Below are 15,599 nucleotides of genomic sequence, written 5' to 3'. Positions count from 1 at the left end.
TGCTTTATGTTTGCCGATAAAGGTGTGGCACCAAGCAATTCATAAAGCGGAAGTGTGTGTGTGTGACGGTGTCGTAGTCGGTGTATATAACCGGCGCGCGTTCGTGTGTCCTCCTCGCCGCACGAGACTTTTGACACAGTCTCCAGCACGCGCATCAGCGCGTCCAGATCAGATCGCGCGGACGGCGCTGGAGGCAGGGAGGTTCAGTCAGACCGACTACTGCTTTATAATGTCTTGGACTATCCCAAAGAAAAGGAAGATGGATACATTTCGAATTATGTTTTGTCTCGGTAAGTGTTTAAAACCAGGCTTTCATACCAGATTTTACCAAACATGCACATGGACCTGCTCGATGTGCGGGACTTGGTTAACTTGGTGTTGAGTGAGATACGAGAACTTTTCAGCGCCAAAATGTATCTATATTTTTGTACTTCAACCGTGACACTTTTTTCCTACAAAGTTATTATATCAACTTTTAACAGATTAATCAATTTAATCACCTTTTAATTAATGTATCTACAATCACCATGGGCTTTACAAACTGCTACTGTACAGTGACAAATGTGCTGTTTTTTCAACCCAACCTTTGTTCAGATATAGACAAACACCTTATATTATATTTTTGTTGATTGTTGGGTTTGTCCGTAAATAGCTCCAACTTGGTTTGAAACCACCCTGCACTTTAATTTTGAGTGTAAATCTAAATACAGACTAAATGTCTATTATAGATGTGTGAAAAAAGTGTCTTGTTCTCCAGTGTTACTCAAGGTGTGCAGTGGCGCCTCTCTGGACAGGTTTGAGAGTGGAAAACCCAGGACAACAGAGGTCAACCTGCTTCACACCTCAGAGAAAACAAACATAACAGGGCTCCAGGCGGACAACGGGACCAGTGTGGGTGATGATGACTATGAAGAAGATTATGAAGGGGATTATGAGCTAAACCTGCCAAGAGGTAAATTTGCTTCTTTTCATTAGCAAGTCCGTTTAAGATTGGGCATAAAAACATTTTTAATGCTCAAATAAAATAAAAAACATATTTCATGCTACACATTTAACAAAAAAATAAATAAATAAAAATGGTGAAAGCAATGTAGATATTGGAAACGTTGGAAGCATTTCATTAAATGTTAGCTGAATGACATTAGTTTTAGGTATACTTTTTTTTAACTTGATTTCCACCACTTCTGCTAAATTGGTTTTACAATTCCTTGCTATTTTAGTATTGCAAATGTACTAGAGCTGCACGGTTCTGAATAATCAGAATTTTATTGAGTATATTATTCTGGATTGAATGATTCAGTCACTCAATAATAACTGTGTCCAAAATCGCACTTCCCTACTATACTATGTGAGTGGATCAATATGTCCAAAGTCATTTTAGACACCTATCCCATAAAGCCAAAGGAGTGGATTCATAAATGGAAGTGAATGGATACAAAGGATGCTGGTAGATCATATGATAATCAACATGGTGGGTGTAATAAATTACATTTTCTTCAATCTACCCATGTTCATACAGTGTTTCTCAACCACGTTCCTGGAGAACCACCAGCTCTGCACATTTTCCTTGTGTCCTAAACCAAACACACCTGATTCATATCAGAAAGACCTGCAAAGGGTGTGACAAAGGAGACATCCAAAACATGTTATGTTTGTGGTCCTCCATGAACGTGGTTGAGAAACACTGCTATAGAATAAACAATTTATTGTCAAGTCAGTTAAAATTCAGTCAGGTAGTCTGCAATTTCAAACACACCTTAAGTGCGTCCTTAATCGCATACTTCCCTACTATATAGTATGTGAAAAACAGTAGATGAGACGCACTCAGATAACCTACTATTTCAGGCAAGATTCTGTAGTGCGCATCCAATGGACATTTTACTCTCATGACGCCATGTGAAAGAATTCATGAATGGCAGTGAAGCGCCGCAACTGACATGGGTAGGTCATGTTAAAATGACAACATGGTAAATGAAGTACGTCCGAATTCCATTCATACTTCTCACATTCATACTATAACGGTTGTGACGTACGTTCAAATCAAATTATAGTACCTACATGAGTAGTATATGCTATTTTAGATGTATAGTATTTAAAAAAATAGTGGGTGGGAAGTAACCAGATGACCTACTTCTTTTAGTGAGATTCTAAAGTGAGCATTAAATTGACGCTTTACTATCCCATTTTTATTTTATTTATTTATGTTTATTTATGAATGGGAGTGACATGGGTAGGTAATGTGATAATGACAAAATGGTGGAAGAAGTATCTGTGACCTCCAATGGTTGTAAAGTGTATTCAAATTCAAATGTAGTAACTTTTCCGTTGGTAATCCTGCAATTTAGGACGCAGCTTCTGGTTTGTCGACAGATACTTTATATGTTACTTGTCGCCACCTACTGGCAAACAGGTGTAATTGTTACTTTCTAAACATTATTAACTCTATTTTGAAGTTTTTATCCAAACAATAAACTATAATCTCAGTACTTTTTTGATCATTTGAATGTTTGTAGCACAAAAATAAATCACGTAAACATAATAAACAAATAAAATATACAAAACTACTGCTTTGATTGTATTTGTTAAAGGCTTAATAAACATATGCTAATCACTGTCTTTGTTTTCAGTGTTTTTGTTTAAAAATAATGAATCGAGGTCGCAGTCTTTTAATTTAATTGACTTTAAACAAGTTGTGCAGCTCTGAAATGTACATTCATGCATTTCACAGGAAAACCAGTGAATAGTTTAGTGTGTTGGACAATTGTACTATATTAGATCATCATGCACTGACATCACTCTTGCTCAACAGTGGCATTTTCCACCAAACCCAAACATCCGTCGGCGATGCCCACTACTGAGAAGACAAAAAAAAGAAAAAGGAAGGGCAAAGGAAAAGGCAGGGGGAATAAGAAGAACCTCTGCAAGGAGGAATACAAAGATTTCTGCATTCATGGAGTGTGTCATTATCAGCGGGATTTACGCACTCATTCTTGTGTGTAAGTTTCATGCAGTTCTATTGTCTTAGTAATCCAAAAATGACAATTCAGTCATTGTTTACTTCCCTCGAGTTGTTCCAAACCTGTCTGAGTTTCTTTCTTCCATTAAACACAAAAGGAGATATTTTTAAGAATGTTGGAAACTAGTAACCATTAACTTCCATAGTTTTTTTATATACTATAATTGTCAATAGTTTCCAACATTCTTCAAAATGTCTTCCTTTTATGTTTAAGAGAATAATAAAAAACAATGTTTTGGAACCAAGCATGAGTAAGGGTGAGGTAAAGGATGGTAAAACTTTCATTTTATTAATTTAGTAGATACTGTACTTTTGTCCATAATAATTTGCTGATATCTTTCACCTGTTTAAAACCAGTTTGAGTTTCTGTCTTCTGTTGAACAAAAAAGGAGGATATTCTGAAGAATGTTGGAAACTGGAAACCATTAACTTTCACTGTATTTTTTTCCCTATCATAAATGTCAATGGTTTCCAAATGGTTTAAAAGGTCTTCCTTTTTTGTTCAAGCTAAGTTTTTACCAGTTAATAGTGTTGGAATCACTTAAGGGTGACTAAATACTTTTTTTAAGTATAAAAATGATGCCCATAAAATGAGCCCAAAAACTAGTGTAAATATATTAAAACTAGTGTAAATATATTAAAACTAGTGTAAATATATTAAATGGATAGACAAAAATGATAATAGGTAACAGATTTATTGCTTTAATTCACTTGTTAAAAAATAATTCACCCAAAATTGCAAATTCATTTATTTGCTGATATCCTTCAATTGTTTAAAGACCAGTTTGAGTCTCTGTCATCTGTTGAACACAAAGGAGACATTTTAAGGAATGTTGGAAACTGGTAACCATTTACTTCTATTTATATTTTTCCCCCTACTATAAATGTCAATGGTTTACAACACTCTTTAAAATGTTTTTTATTTGTGTTTAAGCAAATAAACACACACACACACATAAAGATTTGGAACCATCCTAGGGTGACTAAATGATGATCAATTTTTAAGTATAAAAAATTATGGCCATGAAATGATCCCTAAAAATGTGTAAATATAGAATGTAAATATATTAAATGTAAAGATAAAAATGATAACAGGTAACAGATTTATTAATCTGCTTGTTAAAGGGATAATTCATTAAAAAATAAAATCCATTTGCTGATATCCTTCTTGTTTAAAACCAGATTGAGTTTCTGTCTTCTGTTGAACACGAAAGGAGATATTTTAAATAATACTGAAAACTGGTAACCATTGGCTTTTTTTCCCTTATGATAAATGTCAATGGTTTACAACATTCTTTGAAATGTCTTGCATTTGTGTTCAAGCTAATTAAAAAAAAAACACATAAAGGTTTGGAACCAATTGAGGGCTAGTAAATAAGGATTACATGTTTTAAGTATGTTCATTTAGTAGACAATTTTGTCTAAAATGGTGTATAATTGTAAGTAAATATATTAAATGTATAGATAAAAAAGGATAAAAGATGACAGATTTCTTGCTTTAATCTGCTTCTTAAAGGGATAATTCACCCAAAAATAAAAAATCATTCAATTACTGATATCTTTCACTTCTTTAAAACCAGTCTGAGTTTCTTTTTTCGCACAAAAGAAGATATTATTTGACTTCCATAGAATTTTTTTTCTGCTATAGAAATCATTGGGTACCAGCATTCTTCAAAATATCTTCCTTTGTGTTAATGGTTTAAAAACACATTATGGAAGAGTAAATGATGAGTTATTTTTAAGTTTGCGGTGGACTATCCCACTAAGTATAGTGTCATGCATCACAGTCTCTAGGTCCAAACACTCTATCAGATACCAAAAGCAAACAAATGGCATTGTTACACTCTCAGTGTGATAAAATACTTTTGAAAGTCATAATTGCAATATTTATTTCTAAATTATAGTTTGTGATGCAGCAATTCAAAAGAATGACGAACACCATGATTTTGTAACAGTATTTCCTTCATCACTATTTTAATAATCGGATAGGAAAAGAATGTAATCTGGGAATATTACCTCTGTCTCTTGATATGATATGGTTGTGATTTTGACCCTCTGAATGGCTTCTCATTCAGATGTCATGGAGGATACTCTGGAGAGAGATGTCACGTATTCACCCTGCCGGTGGGGAAGGAGGAGCAGCGTTACAGCCGAACCACAGCGCTGGCGGTCATAGCAGTGGTTCTGTCCCTCATGTGTCTCGCAGTCATCGCTATTCTGCTGGCATTAAGGTAAGTTACCGTCAATCAGCATTGTTCAGCATTCTTAATCATTATACCGTTATTGATTTACAGAATTCCTTAGATATTCTGCATGCTTTTCTGACAGGTACCACAAAAAAGATGACGCTGATGTAGAGAGCGAAGAAAAGGTCAAACTCGAGGCAACGTCAGTAAAACAGTGATAACGAAGGTAAATAGTTCTCTTTGAACTCCCAGATTTGTATGTTAATAATTTGTTTACATACGGACACACAAATTTACTTTAAAATTTATTTATATATATATATATATATATATATATATATATATATAACAGGGGGGCTAATAATTCTGACTTCAACTGTATTTGCTTGTTTAGATAGATAGATAGATAGATAGATAGAATTATGTATGTAACTATGTAATAATTGTGTAGTAATTTAGCTATTAACATACATTTTTTACTGTATTTCAAATGTTTTTATATTAAAAAGTCCACATAATTTATTATTTTTTACAGTAATGTTTTACATCTTATTAACTATATTTCCTATTTATTAACTATAATATTAACTCTAGTTATTTCTAGTTATTTTTTACAAATAAAGGAGTTAAAATTCTAAAACTTCTAAATGCCGTCTAAAATTTACTTCTAAACGGACTCTTGTGTGTGGGTTCAGTAATTTCACATGTATGTTGATGATTTCCATTGCATGTAAAGTGGAAAAACAGAAAATGAATATAGGAAGTGGAGAAAAATGCTTGTTTTTGAAAGACATTTGAGGTGTGATTTAGAGGTTTTTGCATCTGAACTCTCAAATATAAGTATGTATGCGTGTCTATGTGTTGTGTGTGTTTATATAGAGAGATTTAATTAGTTTTAAACATGTCTAAGTAGTTTTTGTTTACTTTTATAGTATAATATCTTGCTTTTATTAAAATAAATGAAAATTCCAAACATTTATATATACATTTTTAATAAATGTTTTTCAGGATAAAGAAAGCCAAAAGGTCATGTGACCCATGGATAGACAGCACTATACATCTCATCAAGGGCATGATTTCTGCATTATTCCTAGTGGTAATCATTATTTCTCCACAATCTTTGCACCTCTTCGTATTTGTTGTGCGCCCCTGATGTCCTGCAGTATTGGTGTCTGTCTAAACTGGCATGAAGGATGCTTTAAACACTGCCCCGTGTGCAGTACATGTACAGTACTGTCATGGAGATCATGCAGACAGGACTGAAAATGATGAATGTATCGCGACTTCAATCAAAGTTGCTTTTTTGTTCGTTGCTTATTTATTTATGTTGAAAAGCTGAGTTTCTGGTTTCTCCCATCAGTCTGAATCTGTAGTACTGTCAAAAACGCCACAAAGCACTTGTAATTATTTATTTATAATGTATTTGTTATTTATTTTGATACGTAACAATTGTGTGTACTGAATGCACTGCGAGTTTTGTAAATGTGTTTTTATTGTATAGATATTTATTATCGATGAATACAATCAATTAATGTTCTAATAGGACTGAAGTTGCATCGCAAACTTTACAATCGCATTCGGAGGACAGTACGGTTTGAATAATATTTTAGCTAAACTGTGAATTAAACATTTGCGAATGCAATCAAATAAATGTACTCTGCAGGAATGTCAGACGCAGGGCTTAAGCCTTTTTTATATGTATTACTGAGAAAGTGTAGCTTAAATTAAGTGAAATAAAATGGAATACGTTTATTAGTGTGTTTGTTTTATGCGTTTAGTATAAATTACATGATTTCATGTACTAATTTCAAGCAATGGTAACAAATTTCTGCTGTTTAATAAACTATTGTGACTTTCTAAGTGTCTCTTATTTTTGTTGAAAACCTGGGAAAGATTCATAAGTGGCACCGTATTTGTCACAACTAATTAATTCATTCATTTTACTTCGGCTTAGTCTCTTTATTTATCAGGGGTTTGCCCCAGTGGAATGAATCACTAACCAGCACATGTTTTACACAACAAATGCCCTAATAACTGCAACCCAGTACTGGACAAGATACATAAACACTCATTAAATTCACACACATACAGTACCAATTTAGTTTATTCAATTCACTGCATGTCTTTGAACTGTGGGGGAAACCGGCGCACCCTGAGGAAACCCACGCCAACATGGAGAGAACATGCAAACTCCAAAGAATTGCCCACTGACCCAGCTGGGACTCGAACCAGAGATCTTCTTGCTGTGAGAAGACAGTGCTATCCACTAAGCCACCGTGTCGTCCCACAACCAATAATAAAACTATTTTTATTATTTAGATTTACTATTTTTTATTTATAAAATTTTAGTGTGTCGGATATAAATCTGCAGATATACAGATGTATGTTGTAAAGTTTAAACACTCACTGTGTGAAGTTATAAAAATATTGTGTTGTCATTACTACATCTGATATACTTGTCTTTAGCTTGGAGATTTAAGTCTCAAGTTGGTTTACCATCATTTGTCTCCTGAGGAAACCAAACAGAGTGTTAACAGGAGTTAAAATGCAGAACATACACGACTTTACAATACAAAACAACACGTTAATAGTAATAAAAAAATCTTGAGCAATGTTGCCACTGGGGTGACACATTTTACATGTAGCACACAATAATAGACACTAAAAATAAGTCCGCTTAAAGTCCGCTTAAATTAAGAGTCAGCTTCTAAACATTTTGACGCTAACATTGGTATAACGCTGAAACCTTTATCATATACTGTCATTTCTGTTGCACTGTTTTGAGATTGAAAGTAGTCCACAAACTTACCGTGTCTGCAAAACTACCGAGCTGCCTTTTTAGTGAACATTTATTGTGGATTGCCTGCCTGTCTGACATTGAAAATGTTGTCTATGTAGGCCGCTCACTAGGTTTTGCAACAAGCTCTTTGTTTCGCGCATGCGCAGGGACTCGTACCACTTAGCATCATGGCGGCTCCCGTAGACCTCGAGTTGAAGAAGGTAAAGGGTGGTTTTTGGTTTTATATCTAAAAACCAAACAGAGTTGTTACTTTGTTATGATAAAATACTGAATAAATGTTATTAAGCTTTTGTGGAGCAGAAGTAAGGTATAAAACTGTTTAAGCAACGCGATCTGTCAGTGTGTAACGTAGGTGCATGCGAATCCTTTTAATGTGTATTGTTTGTTATAAAGATGTGCAACGTCATATTTATAGTTTACCACTGTAAATCCTTTAGAAATGAATATCCAAACACATATCAATCTATCAACACATCATTACATGCTATAGGAAGCTTTCAATATGGCTTATTCTTTAGTTTTTGCTTATCCATATATATATATATATATATATATATATATATATATATATATATATATATGACATAATTTGTTGAAATATAACTGTTACAGCTATAGGAAATGCTGGATTTGCTGTATTACATATGAATTTGATAAAAAATTTATTATTGTGCTGTCAAAAAGAGCTGTCAAATGTTTAATCATAATTAGTCACATGCAAAATAATATTTTTTATTTACAAAATATTTAGTGATGTCTATATTTATGTATATTTTATATATATTTATAGATTATATGTTGTGACTTTCTAAGTGTCTTATTTTTGTTCTAGAATTTATGTTGAAAACCTGGGAAAGATTTATTAGTGGCACCAAATTTGTCACAACTAATTCATTCATTCATTCATTTTACTTCGGCTTCTCTTTATTCATCAGGGGTCGCCACAGTGGAACGAATCGCCAACTTATCCAGCACATGTTTTACATAACGAATGCCCTACCAACTGCAACAACATATAACAACATATAAATTGTTTAAATATAACAGTTACAGCTATAGGAAATGCTGAATTTGCTGTATTACATATGAATGTGAAAAAAATGTTATTATTGTGCTGTCAAAAAGAGCTGTCAAATGTTTAATCGTAATTAGTAACATACAAAATAATATTTTTTATTATATCTATAGATGATTTATTATTATAAAAATACAGTTATATTTATGTATAATTAGTATTATATGCAAACATTAATGATAGATAATTATAAATAAACATTTTTTTTTAAATGAATGTGTATTAATATATTAATATATACATAAGATATTTTATTTGCATTCATTTTGCAATGCAATAATCACAATTACTCATTTGATGACACATACAAATTATAAATATAAAGCTTTTATAAATAGAAACAAAATCTGTGTTATTTCCAGGATATCTGTGGGGTCTTAAAAAGTCTTAAAATGTCTTAAATCTCAAAAACAAAATTTTAGGCCTTAAAAAGTATTAGATTTACTAAAATATTGTGTTGTAGGTCTTAAATATTTTTTAGCAGGTCTTAATTTTCCTATGTTCATGAATAACTACCCAATCTGGCCATTAACACTCAACAATCACCAACAATCCCAATCTCAATAAAACTTTTAACGTTTTATTTAAAAATAGCATTTAATTACTTTTCTCACAGTAACATTTGTTAAAAAGTACTCCACTTTATATACCGCTGTGGTTGCTGACCTGACCTACATTTTGTATTATTAAAATATTATTATTGTAGACGGAAGTAATTGACAGCTATGCTTTGTTCTATTCTTGGTAAGGGTTATAGGAAGGCCCACACGGAATCTGCGCATGCAAATTTCCGCAGACTTTTAGCCCATCATTGAGTCTATTTATTTACTTGTATAAATGTGTATAAAATTATATTTATTCAGTTTTAAATTGTTTTCAATAATATTATTGTGATATAACAATAGTAATATTAAAATGTTCATATGATGTATTTACAATTCAGTTTTTAGAGTAATATTTTCTGTCTTTTAGTGGATGTATTATGAGAAACTTGCTTTGTTTACTAAATACGTGGATCTAGTTGGATTTGCATTGTAAACATAAGAGCTAAAAAGCTGTTGCTTTTATTTCATGTATTAAGTTTTTAGTTATGACGCTATAACCATAATCATTCCACAAAAATCAGCTGTTTTATTTTTTTATTTTTTTATTTTACAAATTTCTCAGCAGAAATAGCAAAAATGTCAGCAGATTCTGTCTGGCCCTGATTATTGGGTTTGTAGATGAATATTTTTGAAAATTTATAAAAAAAATATTGAAACATAATATTTCCTGTATTCAATGTTAATATTTTTTTTATCTAGCAAGTGAAAATCTTTTCTAACTTGGATATAAAAAATCCTCAGCATTAAGTTCTGTATAAGTCTAAAATTGCATTCATAATGGTCTTAAAAATGTCTTAAAATGTCCTAAATTTAATTTTGTGAAACCTGCAGAACCCTGTATTTCATTCAGAAAACAAAAATCAATGTCATTTCCGCCAAATTTAGATTTTTTTTTAACTCATCAGAAGCGACGTGTTTTCTAAAACAGAATATAAACATGTATGCACGTTTTTTGCTATTTTATGCAAATTCAGGGAAAAAAATGAATAAAATTTTATTGTAAATTTACAGTTGAAGTCAGAATTATTAGCCCCCCTGTTAATTTTTTCCCCCAATTAAGCATAAAAGTTTTAATAGATCATTTCTAATAACGGATTTATTTTATCTCTGCCATGATGACAGTAAATAATATATTACTAGATATTTTTTAAGACACTACTATACAGCTTAAAGTGACATTTAAAATTTAAAAACTGCTTTTATTCTAGCCGAAATAAAACAAATAACACTTTTTCCAGAAGATAAAAATATTATCAAAGATGCTGTAAAAATGTTCTTGCTCTGTTAAACATCATTTGGAAAATATTTAAAAAAGAAAAAAAATCAAAGGGGGGCTAATAATTCTGACTTCAACTTTGTATTTGCATCATATCACAGCGGATTTCCTTCTAATCAAAACCTCAATCTCGGCATCTTTGCAGGCTTTTGCAGAGCTGCAGGCGAAAATGGTTGACACTCAGCAGAAGGTGAAGCTGGCAGACCTGCAGATCGAACAGCTGAGTCGTGTAAAGAAGCACGCAAATCTCACGCATGGAGAGATTACATCACTTCCTGAAAGCACTCGGATGTTTGAGGGAGCAGGACGGATGTATGTATAATTCTGGAGGTTTCAAATCTGGACCCTTTACTCTCTGTTGTTTTGACCTTCTCTTCCTTCCTTTATTCAGGTTTATTTTGCAGTCAAAAGGTGAGATCTCTAATCAGCTTTTGGAAAAGCAGAAGACGGCAGATGACAAGATAAAAGAGCTTGAGGTAGGTTATGAGCAAAAAAACAAATATAGTTGCTTATATTAAATCTACTTGTCCGACAAAGAACTGCTTATCAAAATACAAAGGATAGGTCACCTTATTTTAACATTTTTTACTTGCTGTTAAAAAAAATCTATGAAAGTCATAATTAAATAAGATATACACTCGGCGGCCACTTTATAAGGTACACCTTACAACTATCGGGTTGGAACCCCTTTTGCCTTCAGAACTGCTTTAATCCTCCAGGGCATAGATTCAACAAGATACTGGAAAATTTCTCAGAGGTTTTGGTTTATATACTGACATGATAGCATTATACAGTTGCTGCAGATTTGTCGGTTGCTTATCCATGATACCAATTTCCCGTGCCACCAAAGGTGCTCTGTTGGATTAAGATTGGGGGACTGTGGCCATCTGAGTAAAGTGAACTCATTGTCATGTTCAAGAAACCAGTCTGAGATGATTCATTTGACATGGCATGTTATCCTGCTGGCAGTAGCCATCAGAAGATTGGTACACTGAAGTCATAAAGGGATGGACATGGTCAGCAACAATACTCGGTCAGGCTGTGGTGTTGACATGATGCTCAATTGGTACTAATGGGCCCAAAGTGTGCGGAGAAAATATCCCCCACAACATTACACCACCACCACCAGCCTGAACTGTTGATACAAGGAAAAATAGATCCATGCTTTTATGTTTTTGATGCCAAATTCTGACCCTACCATCCAAGTGTTGCAGTGAAAATCGAGACTCATCAGACCAGGCAACATTTTTCTAATCTACATTTGCGCCCACAGAACTGCCGCTCACTGGATATTTTCTCTTTTTCGGACCATTCTTTATAAACAATAGAGATGGTTGTTTGTGGAATGCTCAGTAGATTAGGTTTCTGAAATACTCAGACCAGCACGTCTGGCACCAACAACCATGCCACGTTCAAGTAATTTAAATCACCTTTCGTCCCCATTTTGATGCTTGGTTTGAACTGCTGCAGGCTGATTAGAAAAACTTGTGATAACGAACAGTTGGATAAGTGTACCTATTAAAGTGGCCGGTGAGTATATATATATATATATATATATATATATATATATATATATATATATATATATATATATATATATATATATATATATATATATATATTTATATATAAGTATATAGAAGCTTCTGGTTTTTCTAGTCTTTTGTGTTCATCAAGAAAAAGAGATTAAAAAAAAATTGAAAGTGAGTAGATGATGCCAGAATTTTCCTTCTTTTATCATCTTAAAATTCTGAATGGATTGTAGTGTTTTTAGTATCCATCAGCTAGGAAAATGCTAATGAAAAGCATTAAATAATTAAATGCTAATGATAAACAGAACATTATCATGCATTAGTGTGGATGCAAAAGGTTTTTTTCTTTTAACAATAAAACTGTGGGTTGGGGGGGGCACGGTGGTCTCAGCAAGATGGTTGTTGGTTCGAGCCCTGAAGGTGTTTCTGTTTGCATGTGCTCTCCGTGTCTGCTTGGGTTTCCTCCACAGTCCTAAGCGTGCTGTATAGGTGAACTGAATACACTAAAATGGCCATAGAGTGTAAATAAGAGAGTGTGTAAGTGTTTCCCAGCGCTGAGGGTTGGGGATGGGCATCGGCAGGTAAAACAAATGCCAGAGTAACTGCAGTTCATTCAGTGGCGACCCCTGATAAAGCAGGAAATAAGCACATAGTTTGTACGCCACGCAGTATCAAAATCACAGCAATTATACTCTAATGTAATATCACAAGCTGCGTCACACATATAGGAGGTTTAACCTGATTGGTTAGAACACAGATAGACTTAGACAATCTCAACATGTGTGCGTAAAATTCTAAACAAAATCACCAATGATTACTTTGGCGACAAGCAAAGAAGTCTCCTCCGATGAAGAACACACACACACACACACACACACACACACACACACACACACAAAGAATGCTTATAGACTTCAAGGATGTCTTGTATCTTATCAGAATGGTACAATAAACATCTTTATACTGGCAGCTAACTAATACAAAGAAAGTCTCTCTCATACAATAGAATCTCAAAAGATTTGACAGGTTTTTGTTTTCATCAAAATCCAGTTTCATATGAGAGGTCGTAATGAATGAGCCTGAAGTTCCTGAGGAAAACGCATAACTTGGCATACAGAAATAACAACGAGACCCATATCATTCCAGTTTTACTTCAGTTTTCAGAGTTTATACTCATATTGCTTGACGCTTTTTGCAAGTTTGGCATCCTATCCTGGGAGAAAACCCTGAGCTTGGAGATGATTGAGCATGGCTCCTGCCTTGTCATTTAGCATAAATGGAGTCCAAGATTAGTTAGATCTCAAGAGCTCCCCCTGGTAAACAGAGGAAAAGGAGGAGATGGGGCGGAAGGGGTGATTCTTCCATAACAAAGATAGGGCAAGTAAGGTGAAATCAGTCTATTTATTGTAGACTTGGATCGATATGATTAGATTATCGCTGCTTACGGACGAGAGACCAGCCGCGATCAATCATATCACGTGCTCCTGTCAAAATTAGTTTATAAAATTTTACTTAACCCTATGGTCATCATATAATCTAAACATTTAGAACAAATTCAACTTTATTGATAATCATATCACAGAAAGGATCTTTTGCCAGTCCTATAGCTGTCATCATCTAGATACCCACCCTTTCAATGCAAACTTTGAGACAACCAGTCCACCCTATTATTGTAAAATGATTATTTATTTAAGCTCATCGCACACTGGATGCAAAATTCCACACCACGTCTTTTAGAATAGTAAACATTGTCATCTATGAGAGTACGCTCATCAGCGTCAAAATTTTGCCTTCTTTTCTTTTTTGTATTTCTTAACAATGTTTTGTTTTTTTTTTTTTTTTTAAAGAATACAATGTAAAGAGGGTGTGTGGAGTGTCTGGACCCCCTTTTACACTATACTTTGTTACAGCAAAAAGTATTTAGTTACTGTAATGCATTACTTTTCTAACTCATAAAGTTCTAACAATGGCAATCAAAGGTGACAGATTTTAACTAAGATCTATTATAGAAATCTTTTCCAAAGTTTGACTCAGATGACCAAATAATGGCCAAATTTACATCATAAACTCGGCTTTAGTGAGACCTGAAATGGGATTGTCAGACAAATAAGAGTGTGGGGTGGGGACTTCAGAAATTCAGAAAACGTATAAAGTGCATAAAATGTATATGTAGGTAAGAAAGAAAGGAGAAGGGGCAAATGTATGTGTGAGTGCTTTCTGTTCACATTTAAAGGGGGAATAAGATATTGTATGCAAAACTATAGGAACAATGACGTGTTTAGTTCCTCCGGATTGACTTTAAGTAAAATTGTATTATATTTTTTTTTATTGTATTGTATTATATTTCAGTTAAAGTCTGATAACATTTCTTTCAAATTTCAAAATAAAAGGATCGTTATTTAAAGCATTTTGCATGTCACAAAATGACAATTGGTCAGAATAACAAATATTTTCACTTGTTATGGTTGAAAATTGGGGCGGCATTTCCCCCATAGTCTAAAGACATGCGGTATATAAGTGAATTGGAACTAAACTGATTCACTAAATCAGTTTAAGTGAATTAAAAACTAAATTGACCATAGTGTATGAGTGTGTGTAAATGTGTGAGTGTATGGGAGTTTGGCAGCACTGGGTTGTGGCTGGAAGGACATCTGCTGCATAAAACATATGCTGAAATTGTTGGAAGTTCATTCCGCTGTGGAGACCCCTGATAAATAAGGGACTAAGACGAAGTAATATGAATGATTGAAAATCGGTTTATATCCCTCAAACTTTGCTTTAAATATACATTCTTTCCTACTGTAATAAAGGTAACAACTAAAACAAAAAAATAAGATTATAAAACACATTTTTAAAATGATGTCATCAGTACTCTACAGAATAAAGAAATCTCAAAAGATGAAATTCTAAATTCAGACACATTGACAAAAGTTTAAGTGCTTTCTTTAAGCGTTCACCTGCAGTTTTGTAGCATTTTTCACATCTGTTTCTTTCAAAACTCTCATGCTCATGCTGTTATTTTTCTCCTCAGCAATATGTGCATGTTTCCCCCACAGTTTTGCAAGTTCTCTCAGAATGTCACACTCGTTGATTGTGGGCATAAGCCCCC

General features: G+C 33.5%; 2 protein-coding genes across 3 annotated transcripts in view; both read left to right on the top strand.

Moving 5' to 3' along the window:
* Positions 1 to 113: 113 nt before the first annotated feature.
* On the top strand, positions 114 to 7,059 carry hbegfb (heparin-binding EGF-like growth factor b). Of its 2 annotated transcripts, none has more exons than XM_005161297.6 (6): positions 114 to 290; positions 758 to 952; positions 2,810 to 2,996; positions 5,092 to 5,247; positions 5,345 to 5,428; positions 6,211 to 7,059. In XM_005161297.6, the coding sequence occupies exons 1-5, from the start codon at positions 230 to 232 to the stop codon at positions 5,418 to 5,420; spliced, it is 675 nt and encodes a 224-aa protein (XP_005161354.2). In that variant the 5' UTR covers positions 114 to 229; the 3' UTR covers positions 5,421 to 5,428; positions 6,211 to 7,059.
* Positions 7,060 to 8,156: 1,097 nt separating this feature from the next.
* The window catches only part of pfdn1 (prefoldin subunit 1), a 45,221-nt gene continuing 37,778 nt past the window's right edge, over positions 8,157 to 15,599 (top strand). The window contains 3 exon segments of the mRNA NM_001013344.1: positions 8,157 to 8,202; positions 11,104 to 11,270; positions 11,350 to 11,434. Coding sequence (NP_001013362.1) covers positions 8,170 to 8,202; positions 11,104 to 11,270; positions 11,350 to 11,434 — 285 coding nt within the window. The 5' untranslated portion in view covers positions 8,157 to 8,169.

The sequence above is a fragment of the Danio rerio genome, chromosome 21 (assembly GCF_049306965.1).
Source record: "Danio rerio strain Tuebingen ecotype United States chromosome 21, GRCz12tu, whole genome shotgun sequence".
In the NCBI taxonomy this organism is placed as follows: domain Eukaryota; kingdom Metazoa; phylum Chordata; class Actinopteri; order Cypriniformes; family Danionidae; genus Danio; species Danio rerio.
Note: the sequence above shows the minus strand (reverse complement) of the source record. Positions and strands in the feature narration are given on the sequence as shown.

Excerpts from the sequence above, each read along its gene's own strand:
- hbegfb (XM_005161297.6), top strand. The coding sequence starts at position 230 with ATGTCTTGGACTATCCCAAAGAAAAGGAAGATGGATACATTTCGAATT. Across the intron at positions 291-757 it reads TCGAATTATGTTTTGTCTCG|TGTTACTCAAGGTGTGCAGT; the intron begins GTAAGTGTTTAA and ends CTTGTTCTCCAG. Across the intron at positions 5,248-5,344 it reads GCTATTCTGCTGGCATTAAG|GTACCACAAAAAAGATGACG; the intron begins GTAAGTTACCGT and ends CTTTTCTGACAG.